Source organism: Athene cunicularia, assembly GCF_003259725.1.
Source record: "Athene cunicularia isolate RWA chromosome 5 unlocalized genomic scaffold, athCun1 chr5_part1, whole genome shotgun sequence".
Taxonomy (NCBI): domain Eukaryota; kingdom Metazoa; phylum Chordata; class Aves; order Strigiformes; family Strigidae; genus Athene; species Athene cunicularia.
The window spans coordinates 19,478,909-19,505,207 of record NW_020799101.1 but is presented as its reverse complement, the minus strand read 5'-3'; the positions used below and the strand labels follow the sequence as shown (position 1 = coordinate 19,505,207).

At 36.4% G+C, this 26,299-nt stretch overlaps 1 protein-coding gene across 1 annotated transcript in view; it reads right to left on the bottom strand.

The window, feature by feature from the left end:
* EML5 (echinoderm microtubule associated protein like 5) overlaps positions 1-26,299 on the bottom strand; it is a 102,927-nt gene that overhangs the window by 29,656 nt on the left and 46,972 nt on the right. The window contains exons 19-29 of the mRNA XM_026849263.1: positions 25,981-26,092; positions 24,822-24,949; positions 22,893-23,034; positions 20,999-21,151; positions 20,004-20,135; positions 18,337-18,425; positions 17,379-17,555; positions 16,262-16,463; positions 14,479-14,605; positions 12,934-12,948; positions 5,757-5,765 (exon numbers count right to left, since the gene is read on the bottom strand). Coding sequence (XP_026705064.1) covers positions 5,757-5,765; positions 12,934-12,948; positions 14,479-14,605; positions 16,262-16,463; positions 17,379-17,555; positions 18,337-18,425; positions 20,004-20,135; positions 20,999-21,151; positions 22,893-23,034; positions 24,822-24,949; positions 25,981-26,092 — 1,286 coding nt within the window. The remainder of the gene's footprint in view (positions 1-5,756; positions 5,766-12,933; positions 12,949-14,478; positions 14,606-16,261; positions 16,464-17,378; positions 17,556-18,336; positions 18,426-20,003; positions 20,136-20,998; positions 21,152-22,892; positions 23,035-24,821; positions 24,950-25,980; positions 26,093-26,299) is intronic.

Here is a 26,299-nt window from a genome sequence, read left to right as displayed (position 1 = left end):
GGATAGTTAACACAATGAGTCTTTTCACAGGGAGGGAATATGGATGGTATTAAACAAATTCTTATCAAAGCATAAAATAATATTTGAAGTTTAAAAGCAAATTTAAGGCATGAAGGAAAATAACTAAGGTTCATATTTTAAATTCATTCATAAATAAGTGCAAATTAAAACAGAGAACACTAATTGAAGTACAGATAAATACTTTTGTAACTTCACAAAGAATAGTAGTCTAACAGTTGTTTTTTCCTACTCTAAAATTCTTACTCTTGGAAAACAGACAAAATAAACAGGCATTAAAGGCAAAATTTAGAGGACATCTACCATATATAGCAATGCAGATCATAAAAGTAGTCCAATGTGGACATGCACTAAAGTTCTCCATGCTCAAAAGACAAATATCAAAAGATAGCTGCATTTAAATATACTCTTTCAATCCTGCTTGAAATATGTCTGGTAGGAATGTACCCCCATAATTCATTCCCAAAGGTCCTCAGTTATAGACTTTTCTCCTCTCTGAGGTCTCCAGTTAGAAGGAATTCACATACACCTTGAGACAGAAAAACAAGACATTTCAATTTATTTTGCAATTACAGCCTGTACCTATCTCACAGACTGTCCCTTAGTCTATGAAGGTGAAAAAAAGTATCCTCCTAACTTTTGTAAAAGGGGAGGAAAAGCAAACCATGCATAGTCTAAGCTGCCCTCACCACCTATACAGGCATGTTGGCCAGCACAGGAAGCAAGTAATACATCTATTTTCTGTCAGCAATCCCAACACCCAACTTCATGACCACTCTTGAATCACTACTGTCTCTCAACCAGTTCTTTCCAGGTCTTATACTCAATGTGAAATACCTAGCCTCCCCAGCTATTTTCCAGGTCCTTTCTTCTCTTTCCTCCTATCAACACTGACTCCTAGCATCCTCTTATCTAGCCTGTCATTACAACAACAGTATCACTAAGTATGACTAAAATTCTATTTTAAAAAAATTAAGAAATTCTGTTTTTAAAAAATAAAGAAATTATATTTAAAAAAAATAAAGAAACTACACTTTTATTTGGAAGTTTCTAAATTATCATCAGAAAAGACTCCCAATAGGTCACAGTGTTTATCATACTAAATATATATGGAGAGAGGTCATCTGAAGTTTTACAGGGGGGAAAAAAAAAAATCTTGGACCGTATTTGTTCCCCATCTTCACAGTAAATAAGTAATTTCCGTTACAAATACACTGATCAAGAGGTAGCAGGTATCTATCTCCCAGTGCCATAGAAGCCTTCTTATCACTGTGTGCTACTCAAATTGAATCAAATCCAACTACTGAAATGCATGAAAACTGAAAGGCACAGATTCTATATGGGGGAATGGGCTTTCTGAAAGCACTTCAGTGACACAGAGAATAAAAACCTTCCCTTATTCATTCAAGTAAACGAAGAGATAAACTAATACAGCACAGGTCCAACTAAAATTTGCTGGGGCATAGGGGTGGGGTGGTAGAAATCAGACAGCTTCATGAAACATCTGAGGTAAATTTACATTAAGATTCCCTCTTCTCTAATAAATAACCTTTTTTTTTTTTTTTTCTTTTCTGATACCTTTTTGAAATGGTTACGCTGACCTCCCAAAATATTAAGAAATAAAGCTTTGTTTGGGTTTTGGACTGGGTTGAGGTTTTTTGCATATGAATCTAAGTATTGCTTAAAACCGAACAAATTGTAGTCCTTACAACCTCTGAAGTTAAATGGCAAAATGATAACCAGTTCTCTGTCCGTGCAATCAAAAGTCTCTGAAGAATGAACAGGGTTAAGAACTTAAATGAATTGCACATACCCGTGATTATACATATCCTGTTAATTTATGGCTAAGAATTATAGTTATTAAAATATATCTAATACCTGATTTACATAACTGGTTAATGACACAAAAGCTACTAACCAATTTTTTTCCTACCTACAGCTTAACACTTTGAATTATAATTAAAATTCCTCAATTCCTTTGATACCTCCATAATTGCTGCTCATTTATTAGGTAACTAGGAACACACTTATAAATAAAATAAGTTCCTTAAAAACACTTATACAAAACCAGTTTCTTAAAAAACACATAATGTTTTTATATCTTTTTTTTTTAAATTGAGCTAACACAACATGTACCTTTCTCTTTTTAAACATGGAAGTCAGGAACAACTCTGAAGTGATAGAAATTGGAAGATTGTATACCAGTGATTTCAGTGGTCCTAAGCATTAGTTTCCCCTAAGAACCAGAAAGTGGGGGGTGTGCAGCAGGGAAGAGGAGCCTATAAAGAGTATCAAGGTTCACTAGTTTTCCACTGTCGTGTTATCTCTTCTCTCATCCCATGCAAGAGCTATAAAATTGAACAGCAAGTACAGTAGAGACTATTGCAAAAATGTGAGACTGCCATGCCGTTTGTTGTGCATGCTGCTTCTACTGGCACGTTTAGAATTTAAGAAGGCTTCTGGAGGAAAAGAAATCAAGCTGTCAATGACATATTAAGGACTGAAAAGACAGCCACAATGCTGCCTTACTCAGCTGTGAAGTATCACCACCCATGATTGCCAGCTGAAAAAAAATCCAAAACTTCTCAAAGAAAGGGAAGTGGAAAAAGATATACTCCTCTTACAGTTCCAGAGAGCCTTCCCAGCTGAGCAAAAGGGTTTTCAGACAGCGAGGAATCTTTAAATGTGGCTTCCTTAGATTATATTGAAGGCAGCACAAGGAACAAAATTGTCAGATTCTAAATCTAGTTATCTTGCATAAATTTCTTTATTACTGTGAACAACAGACTAAGAAGCATATCAGTAACTAGTGCCACTCTTAAAAAAAAAAAAAATCTGTTAAAAGTAGCACAAGAGCAAATGAAGATTTCAGATCAAACACAGAAGACTACTATGCATTACCATCAAAAGCCGCACCTGATCTGAAGCAAGAAGTCCAAACAGTAGGGAACTGAGTCCAGTTCTCTAAAGACAATTCCTAACAATCTATTCATAAAAATACTTTTATGCCCATCTCAATTTAGAACTTCTCAGAAAAAAAGGCATTCCCAGAAACACTATTATTTAGGAGGAACAGTTGCAGATTTATCAGTTTCCAGAGACTAGTGCTGTTTGACAGCTGTTGCAACGATACATAAAAATCACAGGGAGGACTGCCTAGGTCTGGTGAGATTCAAGGAAATAAAAAAGATACATCTAAACCAGCAGAGGAAATCCCTGTAATTACACATTTGAGATAAAGAAAATGAAAAGTAGGTTCAACAAGTTTTTCCCAGGGAAAAAAAACCAAACCAACAAAACCAAACCACCAAAAACAAGTTGAATAACAGTAGGAAACTTGATGACCATAGGTTATCCAGACAGCTCTGGAGTAGAAGTGAGTAATAATCCTGGTTCTGAGCGTGAAGGCGGCATGCAAGGGCTGTAGGCTTCATCCCTGGAGGTCAGTCCTGCTTTACAGGTAAGGGCAGGGGAAGATTGAGCAAAACTGTCCAATCCACCTCCTGCTCACTCCAGAATGCTTCCAAATATTGTAGATTTTTAAATTCTGATTTGTCATGGACAATCCAGCAACAGTCTTACTACTGTTGCCCTAGAAATTGATAAAACTGAGCATAAAGAGCCCTTCTTCCATTTGTTATCCTCACATTTGCCACAGAGCACTCAAGCCTCATTTCTTTCATTTCCCCCCCCCCCAAATTTCATTTATGTCCCTGAAAGACAGAGGAAAAAGTGAGTTAAAGCCACAAAAGCATAAAAACTAAATAGAACAGGAGAGCATATCTGCAGTTTCATGAAATCAGTAAAAACTGAAAGGACATGGTTCTGACACAGGTTTATGTTACTACTGGAAGTGAAAAGTTCTCTGATGCTTGGAACTAGAATATGGCATTTTATAATATCTGGTGTCTGCTAAACCTTTGTGATAGAATGTGAGAAGAGGTAAAACAATTTCACATTATACAATCTTTTGAAAAGACCATCTATATTTAAAGGCCGTACAGATAGAAATGTAGGTTGATAACCATCCTTTGCCACTCATTAGAATACATTTACATTTGTACATTACGATACAAAAGAATAAAGTGAATGTACTCCAGTCAACAAAACTTGACAATTTATACTCAGCTATATTATCTCACAGGTCACCTGAACAATTTATACAAGTACCCATCTGGGAAAGACTAACTATATTGGTTCAGAGCAGTGGAACTGGAATGCAAATTACAAACACATATGTGGTTTTTTCCCAATTAAGTTTCAAGATGACAGTTTCTGCATTTAAAAGCAGGAATGTTGAAGGACACCGGAACACATCTTCTAACTGCTTTTTTTAAAGATGCAAAAGATGCAGATATTTTTCATTTGCTATTTAATAGTGCAGGAAAGCGACTAATGGCATATATACACACACAGTGGTCATATACCTGCATGTATAACTAGCTGCATGTTCAAAAACTGCATGCAAAAGATGGGAAGGAGAGCATGAATAACATTTTGGGGTAAATACACACATGGATGGGGTTGGTTTGAACACGTGGAAAGTTCCAGCCATCTATCATAGGGGAAACAAATACCATAATATTGGCACTTTACTTTCAACATGAATATAGAATCAGTATATATGTATCTTAATATTTCTTATTATGAGACCATAAGAATGGAATACAAGAATTTTTAAGTAGTTTCTGAAACAAAGAAATCCCTTTTTTATGGTTTGAGATATGGTTTCAATATTACTGACACTGCTACCCATGTTATCTTGTATTATGCTGTTGTATTTCACTCCCTCATTTTATTACTGATACTGAATTTCTAAAGTTACTAACAGAACAAGGAATAGTCTTCTGTAGTTAATATGAACTGCCATGAATTCTTTGAGCTCCATGGTAACTTATGATAATGTCAACTACAACGTTTATTTTGGTCTTAAAAATCCAAGTGTTATTTTGGGCATGATTTCATACAGCAAATTACAGCTGTCGGTACAAAAGTCCCTTCCTGTGAGGGTCGCCCTAGCTGCACCTCATACTTGCAGAGAACTTAGCAATTGATTTTGCATTAGCCTTCAGCATGAAGTGACTTTCACTGCCCTCTCAAAAAGGTGTCAGCAAGCCTGAAGTAGAGAATTAATTTTAAAAGGAAGAAGTTCCGTCCATTTACACTTGGTAGATTTTCAGAGTCACTTGTGAAACCTTAGAGATCTGATTTCCATTAGAAGACAATGAAACCTGCTAGTTTTTAAATATTGCTTCTCGACAATGATTAGTCATAATTATTTTCACGTCCTATGAGTAGTGACATTTTGTACACACTAATGTGGATATAGTTAATCTAATACTTAAATAATTTAGCAAAATATACACCTTGACTTGTCAGGTGAGACTATCCCATCAAATGTAAAACAATCCAGTTTTGAGGTGGATAGCTGTCCACTGGGAACTGGAAAGAGTACTAATATCTATATTTTAATAAATATTATTGAAAAATACTATTTGTAAAACATAGGCAAGTTTAATGGTCCATACAGTTAATTTTATATTGGTGGATAAATGAATATTTAGCTTATTGTATGGAACAGAACTACTATGAATACATATAAATTTAACATTTGTAATACAGCAATATTGTGAAGAGTGACAGATGCATGGCACAGCACCCAACATGACAGATGGCTTTGTAAGGAAAATGGGAGATGACAGCAAGATCTGGACTAGATAGTAAAATAAAAGCATTACCTGGAACCTCTTTTCAGCAGCAGGTGGGAAAGAGAAAAGGTTTACTTATACAAGTTTGGCTGAAAGCTATGTGTCAGTGAATTATTCATAGAAATAACTATTACTGACTTTCTGGTTTGTTTACTTCTTTTACAACAAGGGGATTAGTCACAACTTCACAGGTTATGTAAATCTATTATTTGTACAGAAAACTCCCATTCACTTAAATGGGAATTATAAACGTGTTGACATGAAAATAGAATTCTTGGGAATGCCTCCTACTGTAAACAGAGAAAGAAAGCAGCAGCAGACTCAAAAACCTCTGAAGTATATCAAGTATTTAAAGAGTTGGCAAACACAACACCTGAATTACTCAAAGAAAGGTTGTGCTGGTTTAACTTCACTAAATGAGCTGATGGATAAACAGCCAGATTATTATTAAAGATAGATGTAAACGTTTATTCATAAAAATACATTTTTATACTAAAATACAATTATCTCAGCTAGTCAAAATGTGTGGAGTACTGAGCACTGCTGACATATACTGGTTTTTCATTATTATTTAATTCAATTTATGTTGACCGAAGGTATTTCAGCATCAGTTTCACAAATTTGTTTCACTGGATGAGTTTTCTCAAACACATATGATGAATACTCCTATATTTGACTAGCCAAAAATCATTATTAACCATCAGAATATATGGGCATGTACAGATAGTTGTACAGATATTCCTAATATTTGTACTATGCATGGGTATTTTTCATTAGTCTGATTAGCAGGTACACTTCCTTTTGATTTGCTTCTAAGAACTACCAAGCAATTCCACTGCAGCAAGGAGGACACTAGTTATCAGTCTTTTTCATTTATAGGTGAAGCAAAAATAATTTTACTCTCATCTGTTAGGGAAAACCCTCCAGAAAATTAAGAAAACTTTGTTAACAACTTACAAATGAATTCCAACCCCCAATGAAAACAATCTGTTTTACTGAATCTCTTCTAATTAGTTACAAATTTATTTTGACATGCAAGACTGATGCACTACTTCATACTGGAAAGAGCTAAACCTTTTCTCCCAGTACAATTCAAACTTGAACAGGTTTTACAGTCAGTAACATGCAATTCTTCAAGGACTACAGAATTCAAGTATCTTCAGATATTTTTCAGAGTAAGTGTTATGCAGGGGAAATGACAGCTTCTCCAAGAATAGAGCACAGTTTTCTCTCACAATTTTCCTGAGTCCACTGAACCAAATATTTGCATAGTCAGAGGAAAATTTTTAGCTTTTATCAGTAGTTTTAATTCTTTAATCTCCAAATCTACTTTTTCAATCTCATGATTTAAGTATGGAACAAGATTATCGACATGGACCCCATGTGACATATCTAATTATTAGCTGGCAAATACTGACATATATGGAGATACGATCAGATGTCTAACTGGTACAAGGCAGATTTCATAAAAGGCTTCTGCGCTGCCTTCATCACTGAAATGTGCAAGATTTATTTGGAGCCGTATTCAACCTATCCCACAATATACCTATGTTTCAGTTACTCTTTTCTTGAGCTCTTTGATAAATGCATATCGTTCACATAACATTTTAGGTTCTGTTGATAAAGTTGTTCTACATAGATCATTACCCAAATAAAAATCTTCCAACCCTCGTCACTGGGCCATGCAGTTGTTCCTCTAGATTTTTACTTCCTGGTCACATTTGATTATTGTAGTTGCAAAACTAATAGTTTTTTTTCCTTGCATTCAAAACTGGAGATTATTTGGTAAACCTTGATACTTTGGTAATTGGCTTTTTGATTTCCTCAGACATGAGTTTTACCTCTGTTTTGGGAGGAAAAAATAATTACCTCAAACTGGTAACAGGAGACCATTCCTTTCCATAATGTTGTTCTAGTCTATTGCTAGTGATCAGAGACATAGTAATAGAAGCAACTAATGATAATTAAATTCTTGTTTGTGAAGAATAAAATCCCCAGAACTTTCAGGGTTTTCAATCTCAAGTTTAATGCCGTGCACTAATGTACATTCCACTGTGCAGAAACCAATTCACATAAATGTTATCTTCAAAAAGCCCTGCATTCTTTCTAAAGCTGTTAAAAAAGTTAACTTAAGATTTAAACTTTCCTGTTATCTAATTTATTCTGCAAAAACTGGGAGAACGCACAGAGCAAAGAAGCTGCTAATATAAAGTCCTTTGCTATAATTTTTGATTACTGGCTTCTCCCCTCTCCCAAATCACACAAGTTGCCAGTGCAAAAGGAGAGGAAAAAGGTGGGTTTTTTTTACAAAAAGAACTTTGGAATTTGTGTTATCTACATTCATATTAAAAGTCCCTGGAATTGCAAGCAGAAGAATCTAATTGCATTCTGTTCATTTATACAAAACACATGGAAGATGCTTGTACAAAATCTCTGAATTTCTCTTTCAGTGGCAATTACAGGTGATAACTATGAGGTTCAGATAAAGGAAGACTCATTTCAGTAGCTTTCTCCCTCTCTCACCCCCTTGCAAGTGCAATTCCTATAGTGGGCAGTTCTCCCTTCTCCCAGTCCCCACCTTCACCTTCTGCATCTTTGGCAATGTGGCTGGAGCCCTTATTTATTAGGTTATGTATTTTTGCATATGACCTTACATATACACAAAAAAAATTCTCAAGACCAAAAAAAAGTAAAACTTGGAAGCAATTTTGCCACAATGTCTGGTTTTGAATTGCATCTGGGAGTGGATGCAGAACATTTAAGGAATTTGCGAAAGATACAAAACACTGGGATCTTCCCATACAAGAATCTCAGCATGTGGACTGATGATTTATGGTATGCATGTATTAAGAGAACAGGATAGTGATGACTATGAGAGACAGACTCTTTCAGAGGTTTAGTTGCCTGCAAATCTTTAGTGTGGTACATTTATGGTGAAAAATTAAATCAGAATTCCTGGTTGTTTAGTTCTGAGATCTTCTGGAACAGCCATTCTTATCTAAGGTACATTAACCACAGCATTGCCCCTTTGACAGTGACAAAACAGTGAACACTGAAGGGAGTTTAAGAACGCAATGATATTCTCCAGATTCTTCTCCCAGCCTCCAGTGATTTGCAGTTCAGGGAACAGCTGAGCCAAAACTGTTTTCAAAATTAACCATCCATGATGGATTTATCTTCTGAGCAATTTACCTAGCACAAAGATATACTAGGAAAGCACTTTTAGTAAAGGATAGAAATGGTTTTCCAATTTATTTTGTGCTGCTGAATATCCATGAAGTTATTACACAACCACATTAGACACACAGCAGACATCTTCACATAAAAATATTTTAATATTATTGTTCAGAAATTACATAAAATTAAAATTAGACACAGGTGCTGCCCTCAAAGCCAATGCCATTTGGTGTTTTCAACAGAATTTAAAGTATTCCAATGTCAATGATGTATCATCTTAATTTTACTCCTTGAGAATGGCATATCATTAGTAGAGGTGGCCTTAAACTACACCACAATCAGACCTTAAACCAATTGAATCTGAATTAAATCTTGAGTTCTAGCATCCATAAATTCTTCAGAAACGTGCCTGAAATCTAAGTCTTACACATATTTCTATTCAGCATACCAACTTCTACAGCACTAGCATCTCTAATTTAAAAAAACCCCACAACCTCTCTCTTTTTCTTTTTAATACTTAATTGCTTAGGTAAGACTGTAACCAAAAAAAGTCCCAGAAAAAGTGGAGAAAATCATGTTTCTTCTGAAGGAAAAAAGTAAAGGCAGTGCTGCCTAGAAGTATGAGTTGATGCAACTCACATCTCAAACTAATGTGTTAGTCATAAAAATGATTAAGACACAGAAATGTCCACTGCTCCTAGTAAAACTGTGATGGTGTGAAGGAGAAAATAAATATTTTTAAACTTCTGCTATTGCAAGGAAAAAAAAGTAATTTATGAGCAAAACCAGAAAACTGAGAACAGGACACTACCTTTGTTGGAGAGCAAAAATAATCCTTTGTTCACACTCATGTTCTGGGAACTGCATTTACATTTTGAATTAACAATCACTGGAAGAAAACTGTTACGCTACACCAAACACAGAATCTCCTGTTCCATACTTCAAAGAGAATCTACCTACCTACCAGACTGCAGTGTTTCACAGCCTCTTTTACTTATTCTCCCTTTCTGACCACAGGGATTCTTTCATTCCTTTCTGCAGAGCTTTAGCAAAAAGGAGTTTTGCGAGAAGTTTTGATGCTGTTTTGACCCACCTGGTGATAAATATTTGAATTTTTGATAGACTAAATGGCCTAAAACTCTGCTTTCCTATGTCATCCTACTACTTACAACATAAAAAGTGAGATCAGCTTAACCTTTCTAATAATATTAGAATCAAAATCACTTTAGTAAATCAAGTTTTGGTGCCCAACTGAGCTATTTCTGACTCTACATCCATGACATGGTCTTGGACTACAACTCCTGGCCTCACAGATGTGCTTTTGTGAGACACAAGTAGGAAACAGATGAGATTTCAGGTATGCCTCTTCCTTTAGTGTTTTCCTATTTATCTCATTTAATACTCTGGTTACTAAAAACCATCTTCTTTCCACATAAAGGGAAGTTCACTACTCAGCTAGTAGTGAAGAAGCTTCCACTTCAGCTGTCAGGTACAACAATCTTAAGAGTAACTATATTTTTGGCATGGTCTTTAAAGTCTTTACATATAGCCTCAGAGTTTAATTACCTACAGTATTTATCTCATCTTCTCCCATAGAGAATTAAACTCTTCCTACAATCAATAGTAAAAGAGGTTCAGATACTTTCTGATAAGGAATCTCTTTTTTACACAAAGTCAAAATTACTTGAAAGACATTCTCAGAAGCACATTCCACACTGGTAGGTACCTGTGATCCTGAGAATACAAGGATTCTAATAAAGTGTTACTACAAGAAACATATCTGTTCTAATGTTTGGCAGTCAATATAACAAGCCTACATATAACATGGAATGCCAGATATACTACCCACACTCTGAGCGGTTGTATTGGTTTTGCATGGAAAGGTTTTGACAGCAGGAGGGCTACAGGGGTGGCTTCTGTGAGAAACTGCTAGAACCTTCCCCTGTGTCTGACAGAGCTGATGTCAGCTAGCTCCAAGACGGACCCATCACTGGCCAAGGCTGAGACCAGCAGCAACATTGGGTAGCGCCTCTGGGACAACATATTTAAGAATTGGGGAAAAATAAACCCCACCTGTACAACTGCCGTCAAAGACAAGAGAGAGAATATGTAAGAGAAACCACTCTGCAAACACCGAGGTCAGTGAAGGAGGAAGAGGAGGAGGTGCTCCAGGTGCCAGAGCAGAGATTCCCCTGCAGCCCATGGTGCAGCCCATGGTGAGGCAGCTGTGACCCTGCAGCCCGTGGAGGTCCACGGGGGAGCAGATCTCCACCTGCAGCCCGGGGAGGACCCCACAATGGAGCAGGGGGATGCCCGAAGGAGGGCAGCATGGGAAGCCCACGTTGGAGCAGGCTCCTGGCAGGACCTGTGGACCCATGGAGAGAGGAGCCCATGCTGGAGCAGGTTTGCTGGCAGGAGCTGTGACCCCGTGGGGGACCCACAGTGGCGCCATCTGTTCCTGAAGGGCTGCACCTCATGGAAGCGACCCACACTGGAGCAGTATGTGAAGAACTGCAGCCCGTGGGAAGGACTCATGTTGGAGAAGTTTGTGAAGAACTGTCTCCTGTGCAAGGAACCCCATGCTGGAGCAGGGGAAGAGTGTGAGGAGTCCTCCCTCTGAGGAGGAAGGAGCAGCAGAAACAATGGGTGATGAATTGACCGTAATCACCACTCCCCAACCCCCTGCACTGATGGGGAGAAGGAGATAGAGAAATTGAGAGCACAGCTGAGCCTGGGAAGAAGGGAGGGGTGGGGTGAAGCTGTTTTAAGATTTAGTCTTTATTTCTCATTATCCTACTCTAATTTAATTGGTAATAAATTATTAATTTTCCCAAGTCGAGCCTGCTTTGCCCATGACTCTAATTGCTGAGTGATCTCCCTCTCTTTATGTCGACCCACAAGCCTTTTGTTTTATTTTCTCTCCCCTGTCCAGCTGAGGAGGGGAGTGATAGGGCAGCTTTGGTGGGCACCTGGCAACCAGCCAGAGTCAACCCACCACAGTAGTATGTAAATGAACAAACACAGAAGAAAAGTCTATATAAGTTCTACAGAGCATGTATAACTGACTTTACAGATACAGAATTTTTTAAAAGCCTAACACCAGAATTAATTTGATAAAAGTTCACTAGTGATATGATCTAAAATTTAGATGAAGACAGTGGCTTTCTTGATTATGTCAAGTCATCTACAGAAGGATACAGAGATTAACACAGTTCTATTATGTCACCACAGAGTTTCATTGTGGAAACAGGGTCCAGGTAGGCATGAGAGGGGGTCTCCTTTCTTAACCAGTATAGGTCCAAGTGTCCTGGCAGCTCAGTCTGCAAGTCTGGAGGGTAACCTACAGCCTAAGGATCTGTTGTGCCACAAATCTGAGAGCACGTTTTTGAGTATGCATATATTCTAAATAGAATATGTGTAAAACCTCATTACCTAACGTGGACACCTAAGCTAGCAACTCTGCATGTCATATGAATGCTGTGTGGACCTAGCAGCTCAGATCCTGAAGTAGTACAGGTGCACTGGTAAAATGCTGCAGCCAAGTCAGTAACGCTCCTCTTGTCCCTGAAGCTTTATTAGCTCCAACACAGACATGGTGATACTGCTCACATAGCCACTTCAGGCATCTCTGCAACATGCTCCCTGCACCTTTTATTCCATGTTGGACCTCTGCACCAACAACGTGATATAGTCTTACGGAAGTCCACAAGAATTTAGGTGAGCTCTCTGACCACAGCTGCTTACGGCAAGCTGTTTCTTAGCCACTAGAATTACTGAGAAGAGGATGAGATTTGATCACCTCCTCCCAAATACTCTATTTAGCACCCACTCATGTCTATTCAGACTGAGACCTGGACTTACTCTTTCTTTGTCTCTTATCCTTTTTCTACCCAGATACTATTTTCTACAAACTACTATTTAATAGTGAAGAGTTAAAACCTTCACTTCTATTGAAAAGTATAACTATTTTCCCAAGCAGATTAAGTTATTAAAACGCATATGATCCTGGACTTTGTGCAAATGAACTTACCTCACTACCCCCTGCCTTCATAGGAAGCAAAAGGAAATAAAAATCAAGTAAAAATTAGTATCTATGAAAGTAGACCCACTAAACATTTACCAATCTTACACAATATTATCTTCAGCAGAAGAGACGTTTAAATGCATACAGTAACCATATTCTCGTTTTATTCTTTACAAAAACTTTTAAGTTTTAGGGCCCCAAACTTTTAAACAATGCAGGCAATGGAATTCTTTCATGAACTTTTATGAATCAGAACATAATTACCTTACTACAGAATTAATGTTCTTTAATATTGTATTTGAAACTGAAAAACACAACTCACTCAACTTCCAGAAATAATTATTTAAAGAAATACAAGAGGTTTACTATCATATATAAAAATAATAATCACAGAGTAAATATAAATCCAACAGGCTGATACCATGCACATTATTTCTTCTTGATTTTCACATCAAATCCATCTAATTAATAAACAGAAACACCATTTCTCATTTTAAATGCAAGACAGGAAGCCACAGCTTTATATGTAGGCATCCATTCTCTCCTTCAACTTAACTTAAAAACAGAAGATGTCACCAAAACTCCCACAAATGTCAGGTTGCATTTCTAAACAAGGGCATCACAGATCTGTCAGCTTCACTGCAGGAAGAGACATGTTCATCCTTACAGAACTCCTCACATTCCTGCAGGAAGTCTCCAATCTGCTATTTCTCTACATCCTTACACCTAATTTACTGCGCTGGGTTTTCCTCACTTTCCCTCTCTTTAATCATAGCCTTCCTCAGTTGCCACTGTATCATGTCAGGAATCCCTCTTCCCTTTTCGCTCCCATACACTGTCCACATCTATTTTGCTGACAATAACTTTCAGGGTCCTGTGCTCAGTTGCAGATTCTACAACAGATTATGTTCTAGTGATTGTAAATTCTTCTGATTTCACATCTACTTTATCTGCTGTCTTATTTTACTCTTCTCCCCACCCCCTTCTCATTTAAAGCATAAAATAGCGAACCAAGCGATATAACTAACACTGCTAGCAGTCATACTTCATTATCCAAGAAACTGCAGAACCATTGTGGACAGTGTTTTTCAAAAGACAGGTGAAATTATCTGGAGACAGAAACAATGCAATGAGCAATTACAGCTGAATTAGACTAATTTGTTGGAAAAACAAAAATTTGAGAGCTGTCTTTCAATAAAACATTTGTACAGGTTCATGCCTGTAATACCATTACTAGATACCACTTGCTATTTAAGTTTTAAAAAGAACACATCATGAAACACCAGTAACTAACTCTATCTCGAGAAACTCCCCAAACTTCATAATATGCATACATCATTTGTAGTCTTTTGTGCTCTCTGAAAAGGAGATACAGCCTAATCCTTTGGCAAAATTTTTCTTGTTTGGGCTTTTTTCTCTCTAAAGAAATACTTCCACTCTTTTTATATATATCCTTTTAATTTCTATATACATATTCCAATATAATTATGTTTTACTATTAATTATCTTTTCAGAGTGCTTTCTTGGCGAGAATTGTAATTTAGCAATTACCTTTCATCTAAGCTTGGCTCCTTTTGTTGCAGATGAGGCTTAATTCCAAACATTGGTCTAATGTTTGTTGATAAGGCTTTGATGGTGTAATTAATTTCATTTTCCCTTGTCACATCACTGTCATAACCTAACAAAAATCACAGTGAACAGTATCAAAACAAAATAAGATTCCAGAAAAAAAAATTATATCATAATTTGTGCAGATTTCAACAACGTACTGGACTACAAGAACATCATGTATTATTAGTAATATAAATACACAACAGAAAGGAAACAGCTGGGAATGATGAACATTATTAATAAAAGACATTCTAAGAAGAAAATTCTCTACTGTATCTTTGTGGAATAACAAAGATTCAAGGGACATTCAAAGCTAACCTATTTCTGCTTGGCTTGCCTTATCAGGATCACTAACAAAGGACCTTGCTACATGACACTAGCTGTTAAGTTCTGGAAGATTTAGTGCCAGGCTGTTCTCCATTTCAGGATCCATCCATTAGGATGGAATCTGTGGGTTTGCCCAGGGTTCCTACGCAATGCTTATGGACGGGCACATCAACATGATGTTTACTATAGTAAACATAGAAAAAATCTAAACAGTGACAGGGCTATTACCCTCTTTTTTTTTTTTTTTTTTTTTCCCCCCAAAGATCAAGACTACTAATTCCAACTTCATGAATAGTTCTTAACTCTAACTAAAATTAATAGGGCATGATGAAGAGAAACTTTTGTGGAAAAAGATGACAGTGTCTTTTCTTGTAAGCTTAACAGATCTCTCAGAGTATTTTTTAACACATAGTTTAAGAGGGTTCTGCGTAAAGCACCAGCACCTAGGGAAGGTTACTGGTCAAAGATGTGGTAACAGGTCACAGGCAGAAGCTGAACAAAAAGCTCTTGAAGACTGAAATTTTTGATTCAGAAAGCTACATTTGACCAAGTCCTCCTGCAGGCAATTAAATTACTTTGATGATGTAGTCTTCAATATTTTTAACCAGAAAGACAGTGCACAAAAGTTCTTCTCCAGTGAATGTTTAGTATGCCTTTAATACTTAAAGCATCTCTTTGGCTATTTAGCAGATTTTAGTTAAAAGTGAAGTTAATTTATTATTCAGAACTCTTAAAAGAGTAGCAGTGACAGTTTAAAAATCCTTGAAGACTGAGGAATTAGGAGGAAAAATTGCACTTGGCAGCAGAAAGAACAAGTTTGGAGGCTCATGAACCCTTGGAATTATAACCTGAAAGGGAAAACATTAAGTATGGCAAAACCAACAGAAGTTAATTCTACAAAATATAATTAACACCTTATAACCCTTGATACTATGAAACAATAGATTGTTCCATATATGAACATCAGCCTACCTCAGTCTATTACACTTTCATGTTATGGAAACAGATGCTGTAACATTGCGCTATGATCTCACATTATACAGATTTCAACCTAAATCCATTAGAATTAGTAACCAAATCTAAACTGTGATTAATGTGTTTTTCTACAGAGATTTTTGGAAGTTACATCTAATGTTTTTTTGTTTAAAAGATGTCAAGAGTCTTTTTGTATTTATACCCTGACTCAAAGCAATAAGTCAAACACTCCATTATCATTTTCTTCATACCAGTTTATCAATCCTTTCTCACAAAAGAAGTTTTACTTAAAATTTTTGAAGCATCTTCACTATATAAGATTAAAACAATCCTATATAAAACTTATTTCTAAATTAGGTTTCCATTAATAAAGTCTTCCTGAAATAGCATAATCCAGCTAGTTTTACAAATTATTACTGACCTCCATCTTCTTCAGAATCTAGATCAGACTCTTCACTGTCACACTGTCTGCTATCCCGATGTCCTTCCATCTCATAAGTCCACAGCATTAAAGAGGTGTCTGCTCCTCCAACAGTGACCAACAAACTGTCATCGTAGGTCCAACGGACATTTGTTACATGGGTACTGTGAGCAACGTACCTCTTAAATTTTCCAAACTTTCCCTAAGGGAGAAGAAAGGTCACAGATCAAATTTAACCAGTCTGCTGGGTAAAACTGAAATGAGTTGCCAGTGCACAATACATTCTTAACTTCTTTGCAGTTTACGCTTTAGTTGTCTTGTGTTTGTATGGATCACATGATTTGTCACAATCCTCTCCTAAAGCAACTTCATGAAATGTTAACCATATTTCCATACAAAGCATGCAAGAATTTGTTTATAAACTGATTCCAGCAATAAACACTGTATCATTTTTCCTAAGATAGAAAATAATCTAACAGATTTAAGCAATGCACATAGAATATTTTGAGTCAATAGTTGAGCCTTGTTACCACTCCTAGCATAGCAAAATATTCCGAAATGAAGACATATTTACTGATAAATTTACAGAAATCTAGAAAGGTTCTAGAAGAGCAGTAAAAATATAATGAGCTTCTGGATGATGATGCATGATTAAATAATACTAAAGCTCTTCAAATCAGAGAAAAATTACTGAAATTGGACAGAATAAAGGTCTGTAAGATCATGAGTGAAATGAAGATGAGAAATGCTGTCTTCCAAACTAAGAGCTTAACAGATTAAAACCAACACCGATAAAAACCACACTGACGATATTAATTCCAAATATATTATTAGACAGTGCCTGTTCCATTCCCATTCTTACAGTTTTTCCTATGCATTTGCCACTGTCAGTGATAGACAATACATGAGATGGTTCTTTAGTTTGACCTGGAATGGTCATCCTTACAAACTGAAAGTTTAATGCATTGGAATTGCAGTGTAATATTGAATGCCTTCTTTGATTGTAAGGACAAAAGTATAAAAGCACTATTTTGTTCTAAGCAATGAATTTTTACAGTTTTGAAAAACTGTAGTTTTATTAATCCATATTTGCCATGAATAGCTGAAAATTACTTACTTTTGCAGGGTATCGAAACAGTTTCACAAATCCAAAATCATCTCCTGTGGCTAATACTTTACTATCACTAGTGAGGCATGAAGCTGTTACATCTGTGACTTCACCAATTATTGGCCAGATCCCTTCACAGCAAGAGCCCAAAACACTTGTCCATGATGCCCAGCCAATCTTTTCTACCTACAAAAACAACCTGTTTGAGACACAGCATGCTTCTTCCCAGGCAGCTTTCTTCCATATCTGATTTCAAGAAAAAGTCCCTGCACTGAAAGATACGTCACATCTAAAAGATAACATATTAAGCACTTATTTTCTGACTATTCAGGATTTCATTTGTGACCCTTAATTTTACCTCTATTAACTTCCAGTTCCAAAACCTCTGAAGTATTTTTAAAATTTAGACCTTACCTGCCTTTCCAGGCCAAAGAACACAAATCACATTTTTCAACCCTGACTTTCAATCTCATAAAAATATTATTTGAAAATTGTCCATTTTCACTCTCTGTCCTACGACAATGCTCTATGTCTGAGAAAACAAATCAATATTATAGCTACAATATGCTATGCTTGCGTACATATAATGCATTGTGATATAAAGGTAGACATGAGGTCTTCCAAAGCAAGGTTAGGGCTAAGTAATCTGCAATAGGTTTTCAAAGGTGTTTAGGTACCAAAAGAGGCATACAGAGGTCCAGTGATATTTTCACAAGTCAGGCAGTCAAATGTCCATTTCTTAACAGGAGACAAATGTGACATCCCCTACATATTTTATCATTCTGATTACATTATCTAATTGAACAGGCTGCAAAAAAAGGATAAAGGACAGCAAATGCCTAAACAGAAGCTTTTTGAACAGACCAGTAAATTATAATTTTATACATCATTCCCTCTTATGTGGTATAGATCGTTGTATCATAACTCTAATGTGCAAACAAGTTAAGAAGAAAGTCTATTTCCTCACCTCCAAACTAGGAATTGTCTGTTTTTTCCCACGAGGAGCTTCAAAAAACAACTGCTCTTTAGCACCTGTGTTGACTTGCAAGAGCTTCCCTACAAAACATATTACATATTATAAATTAGCATTAACTAGAACATTCCATTTTACAAAGGAAAAAAGAAAGAAAAAAGGTTATTTTGAATTTTTTGTTGCTAACAGCGTTATACAAATTACTTTCCCTTGGAAAAAGCTGCATACATAAACAGTGGATCTGGAAGTATGGGCTTCTGAAGATCCGAGTCCTTCAACCCTTTATATTTCGCAGTTCTCCTTCCTCTCTGAAATCTGTAATAATGCATCACTTTTCTGTTTAAGGTTGTCCCATCAGATGGTAGACAAAATGTACTGGGTCTAATTCAGAGCCTATTTGTGACAACTGGCTGACCAGTATGCATGTGTTCTTGGGACTGAGAAGCCCATATGCTCCCTGGCCAATAGCTGCTTCCAAGCAGGTGACTCTGCTTGCCTTTATACTACTTCTTTTCTGAGGGAAATTCTCACTAATGTTTCTGTCCTCTTCCTGTTTTCAAAATTCTCAGAGGAAGCTAACTTGCAACACTCTCAAATTAAATTGGACTGCTTCAAAAGTGATTATGTAGAGGAATAAGAGCAGGAACTAATAGACTGCACAACTGCACTGCCTTGGTTTTATATGAAACAGGACTAAAGTTAGTGTTTTGGCTGGTATTGAGCTAATTTTTCTTCATAGTAGTTATAATAGTGCTGTGTTTTGGATTCGGTATGGGATTTGATATGAGAAGAATGTTGATAATACACTGATGTTTGTAGTTGCTGGGAAATTAAGGACATTCCAACTTCCCATGTCCTACCAGTGTGCAGGTGGACAAAAAGCCAGGAGGGAGCACAGCCAGAGCACCAAACCTAAACTGGCCAATGGAATATTCTATATCATACAGCATCATGCTCAGTATATAGAAGAGGGTTGGGTGGGAAGCTCTTGCTCTCTCTTCCAGGATTGCACTTTTGGGGGTTTCTCTCCCCTGAAATCACTAGTCAGAAAGGGGCTGGGCATCAGTTTGTGGGTGGTGAGCTACAGCACTGCACATCACTTATTTGTACATTCTATTATCGTTATTATTTTAATTTTACATTATTTCAATTATTAGATTATTTTTATCTCAAACTATAAGTCTCCATACCTCTACCTCTCCAATTCTCTTTCCCATCCCTCAGGCTGGGGGAGGGTAAGCGAGCTGCTGTGTGGTTTTTCACTGCCAGGTTTAAACCACAACAGTTAGTATTTAAATTAATCATGTATTAAGACATGAGAAGACAGCAAATCCAGTCTTTTTGCTATTTTTGACATATTCCTGAGCTACAGATGCAACTGCACTATGCAGTACATTATTCAGGAAGTCAAACAATAAACACAGAAGATGTAAAAAAGCCCCAAACAAACCAATCCACAGAGACAATTTATTTTACTTCAGATTGCACCACTTCTCATTATATAAATAGTAGTAAAATTCATGGGTTTATAGGTTTATATTTATTCAGATTGTGTGAGCATATTCAAAAACTAAAGAAACAAAACTGTCAGTGATACCATAGATTCATATGTAGTCTATAATGTAATCAATCTTCCAGTAGATTTTTAGAATGATACCTACCTCTTATGTCCCAGTCCATGTGTGTGATATAGCTGGAGGCTCCCTTGCAGATTCCTACTCGTTTACTGCTCATTACATTGTAGATATCTACAAAGTTGTCACAGGATGCCACAGCTAAGTACTTTCCAGCCCCTGAAATACATGAGTAAAAATACAAAACATTTTCAAAAATTGTAGCGCTCTGTATATTAAACATAAGTACATTCTGGAATTTAGCTACATGCAACCCAGATTTCTGTGAAATGAATTTCCTAATTTATATAGAAAGACTAATGTTCGTATTGCGTAATCAAAATCAGTATGAAATATAGAGCCATTACATAATTACATCTTCAAACAATAAAAACTATTTGATGACATTTTAAATATTATTTTCCCTCAGAGAGTGGTAAGGCTTAGGTAACCAGAAAGTAATATTCCATGAGAACTGGTATCAGTAATTTGCATCAAATTTCTCACAACATAAAATTATTTTCACTGAAGTAGTACTATTACTTCAGGCCATACATCTGAGTTCCTAAATAGGAACTGTACTGTTACCAAAAAAAACCCAACCAAAACCACACCCCACAACAAAAACCTAGCCTCACTGGAAGTGCTAAGCACTGTAGGGGGAAAAAGAAGAAAAAAGAAGATGTCAGGACTTTCTGACGTATCAGTTTCAAGCATTCTCATTATCTTACAGTAACTCCAGTGAAGAGTGAAACAGGCAGCTCAAAGTGGAACCCTAGGGACGTTGGAAGGCTGCCAGAGGTTCACCATTTAAAATGGACTGTTGCATTCAGGAAGTTACTACAAGCAAACCTATTCCCATAATCTCATACTTAAATGAGCAACACAGGACTTCTCACCCAATATTTGTCAAAATATTAGTATCAGTCTTGCTGACTTATGTTACATGTAGAAGAGTACTACAAATCTCTACTTTTTTTATCTTTAAAAGGTTATAAAGCCTGCTTGAAAAAGCTTGACATGAAAATCTTTAAATCACTTACCGGGAGAAAATCGGATCTCTGAAATAACATCTTTCCTGTGCTGGAAAGAGACTAGATCTTCCAGGGTATCTGCATTAACTATCAAAAAACTTCCATCGTTGAGACCAACGGCTAATGCTTTTCCATCAGGAGAAAAGCAGCAACATCTACCTCCTATGAAGAGTACAGAAATGCATTCAGGTACATTTACAGTGCACAATCCCTCTTTTAGAATTATTTTTCCAGTAGTAAAAGAAAGCTGTTCTTGCAGTATAATAGTCTAATTAAATTTTTTAGATGCTTCCAATTTCCAAGGTCTGCATCCTGTGATAGCACACAGAAGCCACTGGCAAACTGACAAGTACACAATCCCAGAATCTTAGATTATGTTTATTCCCATATTAATTGACATATGTTCTGCATTAGTAATACAGATTAATAACTATTGTCTATTTTTAATTTGCTCTCATTTTTAGTACCATTTGATCTAGTAAGGACATGCTGGAAAAGACCTTCTGGACTCAGAATCCTGTCATTTGGTATCATGGTCAGTATGCTATATAATCCTTTTAATCAAATTTCATTTGAAAAACAGTTTAATTTTCAATCTAAATTTATTTATGGTCAGCTTATATAGCTTTGTTTCCATGACAGAATTTCCAGTTAGTGTAAATATTTTTCCCTACTATTTGCTCCTCTGAATAACTTGTAGACAGTAATCCTCTACTTAGCTGACTCCACCACAAAGCTTCTCATTCTTTATCCTGCAGATCCTCTTTCTCTATATTCAACTTTCAGTTTAATTTCATTCATCTGAACACAGATGAGAGGTGTACATCAAAAATATTCTGATAAGTCTCTTGTAAATTACATGAATACTTCAATAAATCCTGAGAAAAATACCTCACTATCACATGTAATTGTCATCCTGCAATCACCTAGAACATCCTGAGCCTTCGGCTTCTCAGTTACTCCTCAGCTACACAGACATTTTTTCTTACAGTCATTGAGTCTTGCCTTTTTTAATTACCAAATATTTTCTCATTTCCATTACTGCAGCCTGCAGAAGTACCCATCTCTTTCTGCACAGTACACATAGGTGTTTAAGACTGCCAAAGCATCTTAAAATCTCATCAGCAAATTAGCCATCACAGCCCTTATTTTTCTGCCAAAATTACACTTAAAAATATTAAGAAATACCAGCCTTAAGACTTATGCAAACTTCACCAACTTGAAACATTCTTGTTTAATCCCTGCTTGTGCCAGCTCATAACTCTTCTTTACACTTACTCTATCAACCCAAACCATCTTCAACTAAGCTTCCATTAAGGTTTGGATCAAAACGCTTTACTGAACACCTGTTGTATTCCTTTATCTAGCAATACATATATATCATTGAAAGCTTGTTACGGCCAGTCTGGTCTAATCCTAAAAAAAGTCTCCTTGTATAATGTCACTTAAAACAGACTTTCCATCTGACAAAATAGAATTTAGTTATACCATATACAATGATTAAGAATACAATGACTGTTCTCTTTCTGTGAAATTCCAGATTCTTTGAACATTCACAGAGAAAAGAAATTAAAAGTTATTTCTAAAATTTCTTCCAAAAGTTTCTACGTTTGAAGTTCTCCACTGTTCAAAAAAGTGTGCAATACTATAAGCAACATGGCTCAACTCTTATTTTAAATTCACTGACTTAAGATTATTTGCAACTGTAACATATTTAAGAACAGTATTACACAGAAATCTTTCATACAGATTCATTAGCTTAAGTGCTACGTAATTCGTGAACATAGCATTGATAAACTAATTTGAGCAAATGAATTTATTCAGTCTAGTTTTTGGAAGATTCATAATGATAGTAAATGTCAACTGAATTCGGTTGAATATTTTTTCATACTAAGCATCTTACCCTTCTTCAATTTGCGAACAGCTAACATACAATGGCTAGGAGATAAATCCCATATTCTTAAGGTTTTGTCATCACTTACAGTGGCACAAATAGGTAAATGAGGATGAGTAGCTAGACCCCAAACTTCCCCCTCCATGTGACCCTGAAAAAACACAATGAATCAGATGACTTTGTATTTTAAACTGAAATATGAAATAATACATTAAAGGAAGTTAAAAAAAAACCCAACAAATAAGAGAGAACATACATATCTATATATCTTTAGAGGATAATAAGAAATATCTGAATAGAAACTTAGAACACCTGAAAAAAATCTCACCCTGCTACTTACAGTAAAAGTGAAAAAAAAAAATTATAGTAGTAATTAGTACTGGAGAAAAATTCTCCCTGAGAAACAGTCCTCATACACATCTATGTCAATGATATGGACAGTGGGACCTACTGCACCGTCAGGAATTTTGCAGATGACACCAAGCTGAGTAGTACAGTTAATACACCTGAGGGACAGGATGCCATCCAGAAGGACCTGGACAAGTCTGAGAAGTGAGCCCATGCAAGCCTCATGAGGTTCAACAAGGCCAAGTGCAAGGTCCTGCACATGGGTCAGGGCAATCAATACAGGCTGGGGCAATGAAGGGATTGAGAGCAGCCCTGTGGAGAAAGACCTGGGGGTACTGGTGGATGAAAAGCTGGACATGAGCCAATAACGTGTGCTTGTAGCTGAAAAAGTCAACTGTATCCTGGACTGCATCAGAAGTGTGGCCAGTAGGTCAAGAGAGATGATACTCCCTCTCTACTCTGCTCTCATGAGACCCCACCTGCAGTGCTGTGCCCAGCGCTAGGGCCCCAGCATAAGCAGGACACGGACCCGGTGTCGTAAGTCCAGAGGAGGTCACAAAGACGATCAGGGGGCTGGAGCACCTACCTCCCTTTTGAGGACAGGCTGAGAGAGTTGGGGTTGTTCAGCCTGGAGAAGAGAAGGCTCCAAGGAGACCTTATTGCAGCCTTCCAGTACTTAAAAAGGTCTTATAAGAAAGATGGGGACAGACTTTTAGCAGGGCCTGTTGCAGCAAGACAAGGGGTAATGGCTTGAAACTAAAAGAGGGTAGATTTAGACTAGATATGGGGAAGACATCTTCTAAAAGGAGGGTGGTGAAACACTGGAACAGGTTGCCCACAGAGGTGGTAGATGCCTCATACCTGGAAACATTCAAGGTCAGGTTCAATGGGGCTCTGAGCAACCTGATCTAGTTGATGTCCCTGCTCATTGCAGGGTGGTCTTTTAAAGGTCCCTTTCAAACTATTCTATGATTTTATGATATAGATTTTTCTTTACCTTAGATTCTAATATATTATTTTAAAAAATCTAGTTCTTTACATATTGCATTGGCCACTCAGATGTGTGAATTAAAGATCCACGGATTTTTTATTAAGTATGAAAGAAAATCGTATGATGATACAATGTAAAAAATCTGTTTTGTAGTCAGACTTAAGAAATGCAGTCTCTTTAGTACAGCAAAGAAAACTGAAATGTTTTTTACATAATTACAAAGCAAAACTAAAAATAAACCTCAAGGAAACAATTTTTTAAAATAGTAACAGTAATTGGTACTCAGAAAAAGTAAGGAATTTAGTAGAGGATCCATTGTTTGACACACCATTTTCCTTTTTTTCTTTTTAAACAGAAATATGATCTTGGTCTGTTTGAAAGGATGAACTTGTTGAACAAATTAGTACATGAAATTATGTAATTGGTTTTGTTCATTGAAGAGTCATAATGATCTAGTCTAGCACTAAAAGTCTATGAAGTGACAGTAACTCACTAACTTCACTAATAATTAAAATGTTTGTTATTTCACAACAGTCTTTACTTGAAAAATAAAACAGTGTTTGTGGCATGGAATATTTGACTGATATTTAAAAATGTACCTGAACCAGCAGAGTTACTGGTCCACTTTTATCCACTTCCAATATTTCACCATTCTTTGTGCCCACTAAAATATGACCATGTCCTAAAGATATGGCACGTATAGAAGGATTATCTTCTAAGAGGAGACCTAGAACGTTAAAATGCAAGAAGACAGAAGAGTGTCAAGTATGCCTTAAAGGGTATTTTTCACATGCATGCATATTACATTCTCACTGGAGAAAAAAGATACTCAGTAGTAAACAAGTAAAAACATATTCCTGCATGGAACTAACACGTTTGAATTCATTTGGGAGTCTTTAGCAACTACCCAACTGACACTAATCTTTCTTCTCAACTATGTATTTCTGAAGTTTAATCAGCCTGACTCACTGCCAATATTAGTGAAAAAAGGGCATATGAAGTACCAACTATATTGCTAGCATTTATGGTACCTTCAAATCTAACTTTTTATTAAACAGATATGAGAATGAGACACTGCAGTAGAATGTTTTAGTTAATGGGTGTTTCCATTCAGGACTTTTGAAAACCAAACCATGTACATTAGAACACAGCAGATGTAATTTTAAGGCGGGGAGGGAGGAGGAGAAAAGAGAAAAGGCTATTCAGAATGTCAAATAGGGAAAACCATAAATCATCACGAAGATCAAGATGAAATGGGACAAATAGGAATAATAGGAATTAAAATGTTCTTAACTAATTTCAAAAGACTTATGCTTTTACAGAAAATGAAGTCAGAAAATGTACTAATACCTTACATAACTAACCACAATTCTGAATTTCATTCTTCCTCCAAAACAAAAAGGATCAGACAAGATATTTCATGATTAGAAATTTAATAGGCTTTTTGGCTGCCACTTTAAAAAAAAAGAATCACCTAGGTATTAAGAGCCTCAAGGTTAAATCAATTCACTCAGGCAGATACTAAGGTAAATAATACGATCTGCAGCCACCAAGTGTGCAAACAGACACTACAACACACAGTTCCCCTCCCAGGAGTACAATTACTTATTTAGAATCAGTAAAGCTTGAAAAAAATAATTTGTAGTATTCCGTTTTGTCAAATGTGGATTTCCTCCTACTGGGGAAGGCAATTACACAGAAAGTTTTCTAAATGAGGTATCTTAAATAGAATAATAAATAGGTAGAGGTCTCTGTTACCTTTAGACCCAGGGGCCAAAGCAGCCCTTTTGATGGCATAGGTTTTGAGACAACGTTCAAAGGTATCGTCCCAGAGAGCGACCACCCCATCCTTCCCTCCAGTGACAAATCCCTAGGAAAAAAAAAATATATTAATAAAAATAATCACAAGCTATAATAAATTATTTTATTTCCTTAATTTTTCAGTTATTTTTGCTAATACTGAGAATGAGTTATATACAACACTAATGCACATAAGTACAGATTTTAAAGATTCAAAAGTCCAGAGCAACAAAGTGATTGAATTCTCCTTCTGATGAAGGCAGCAGAGTTCTGTATA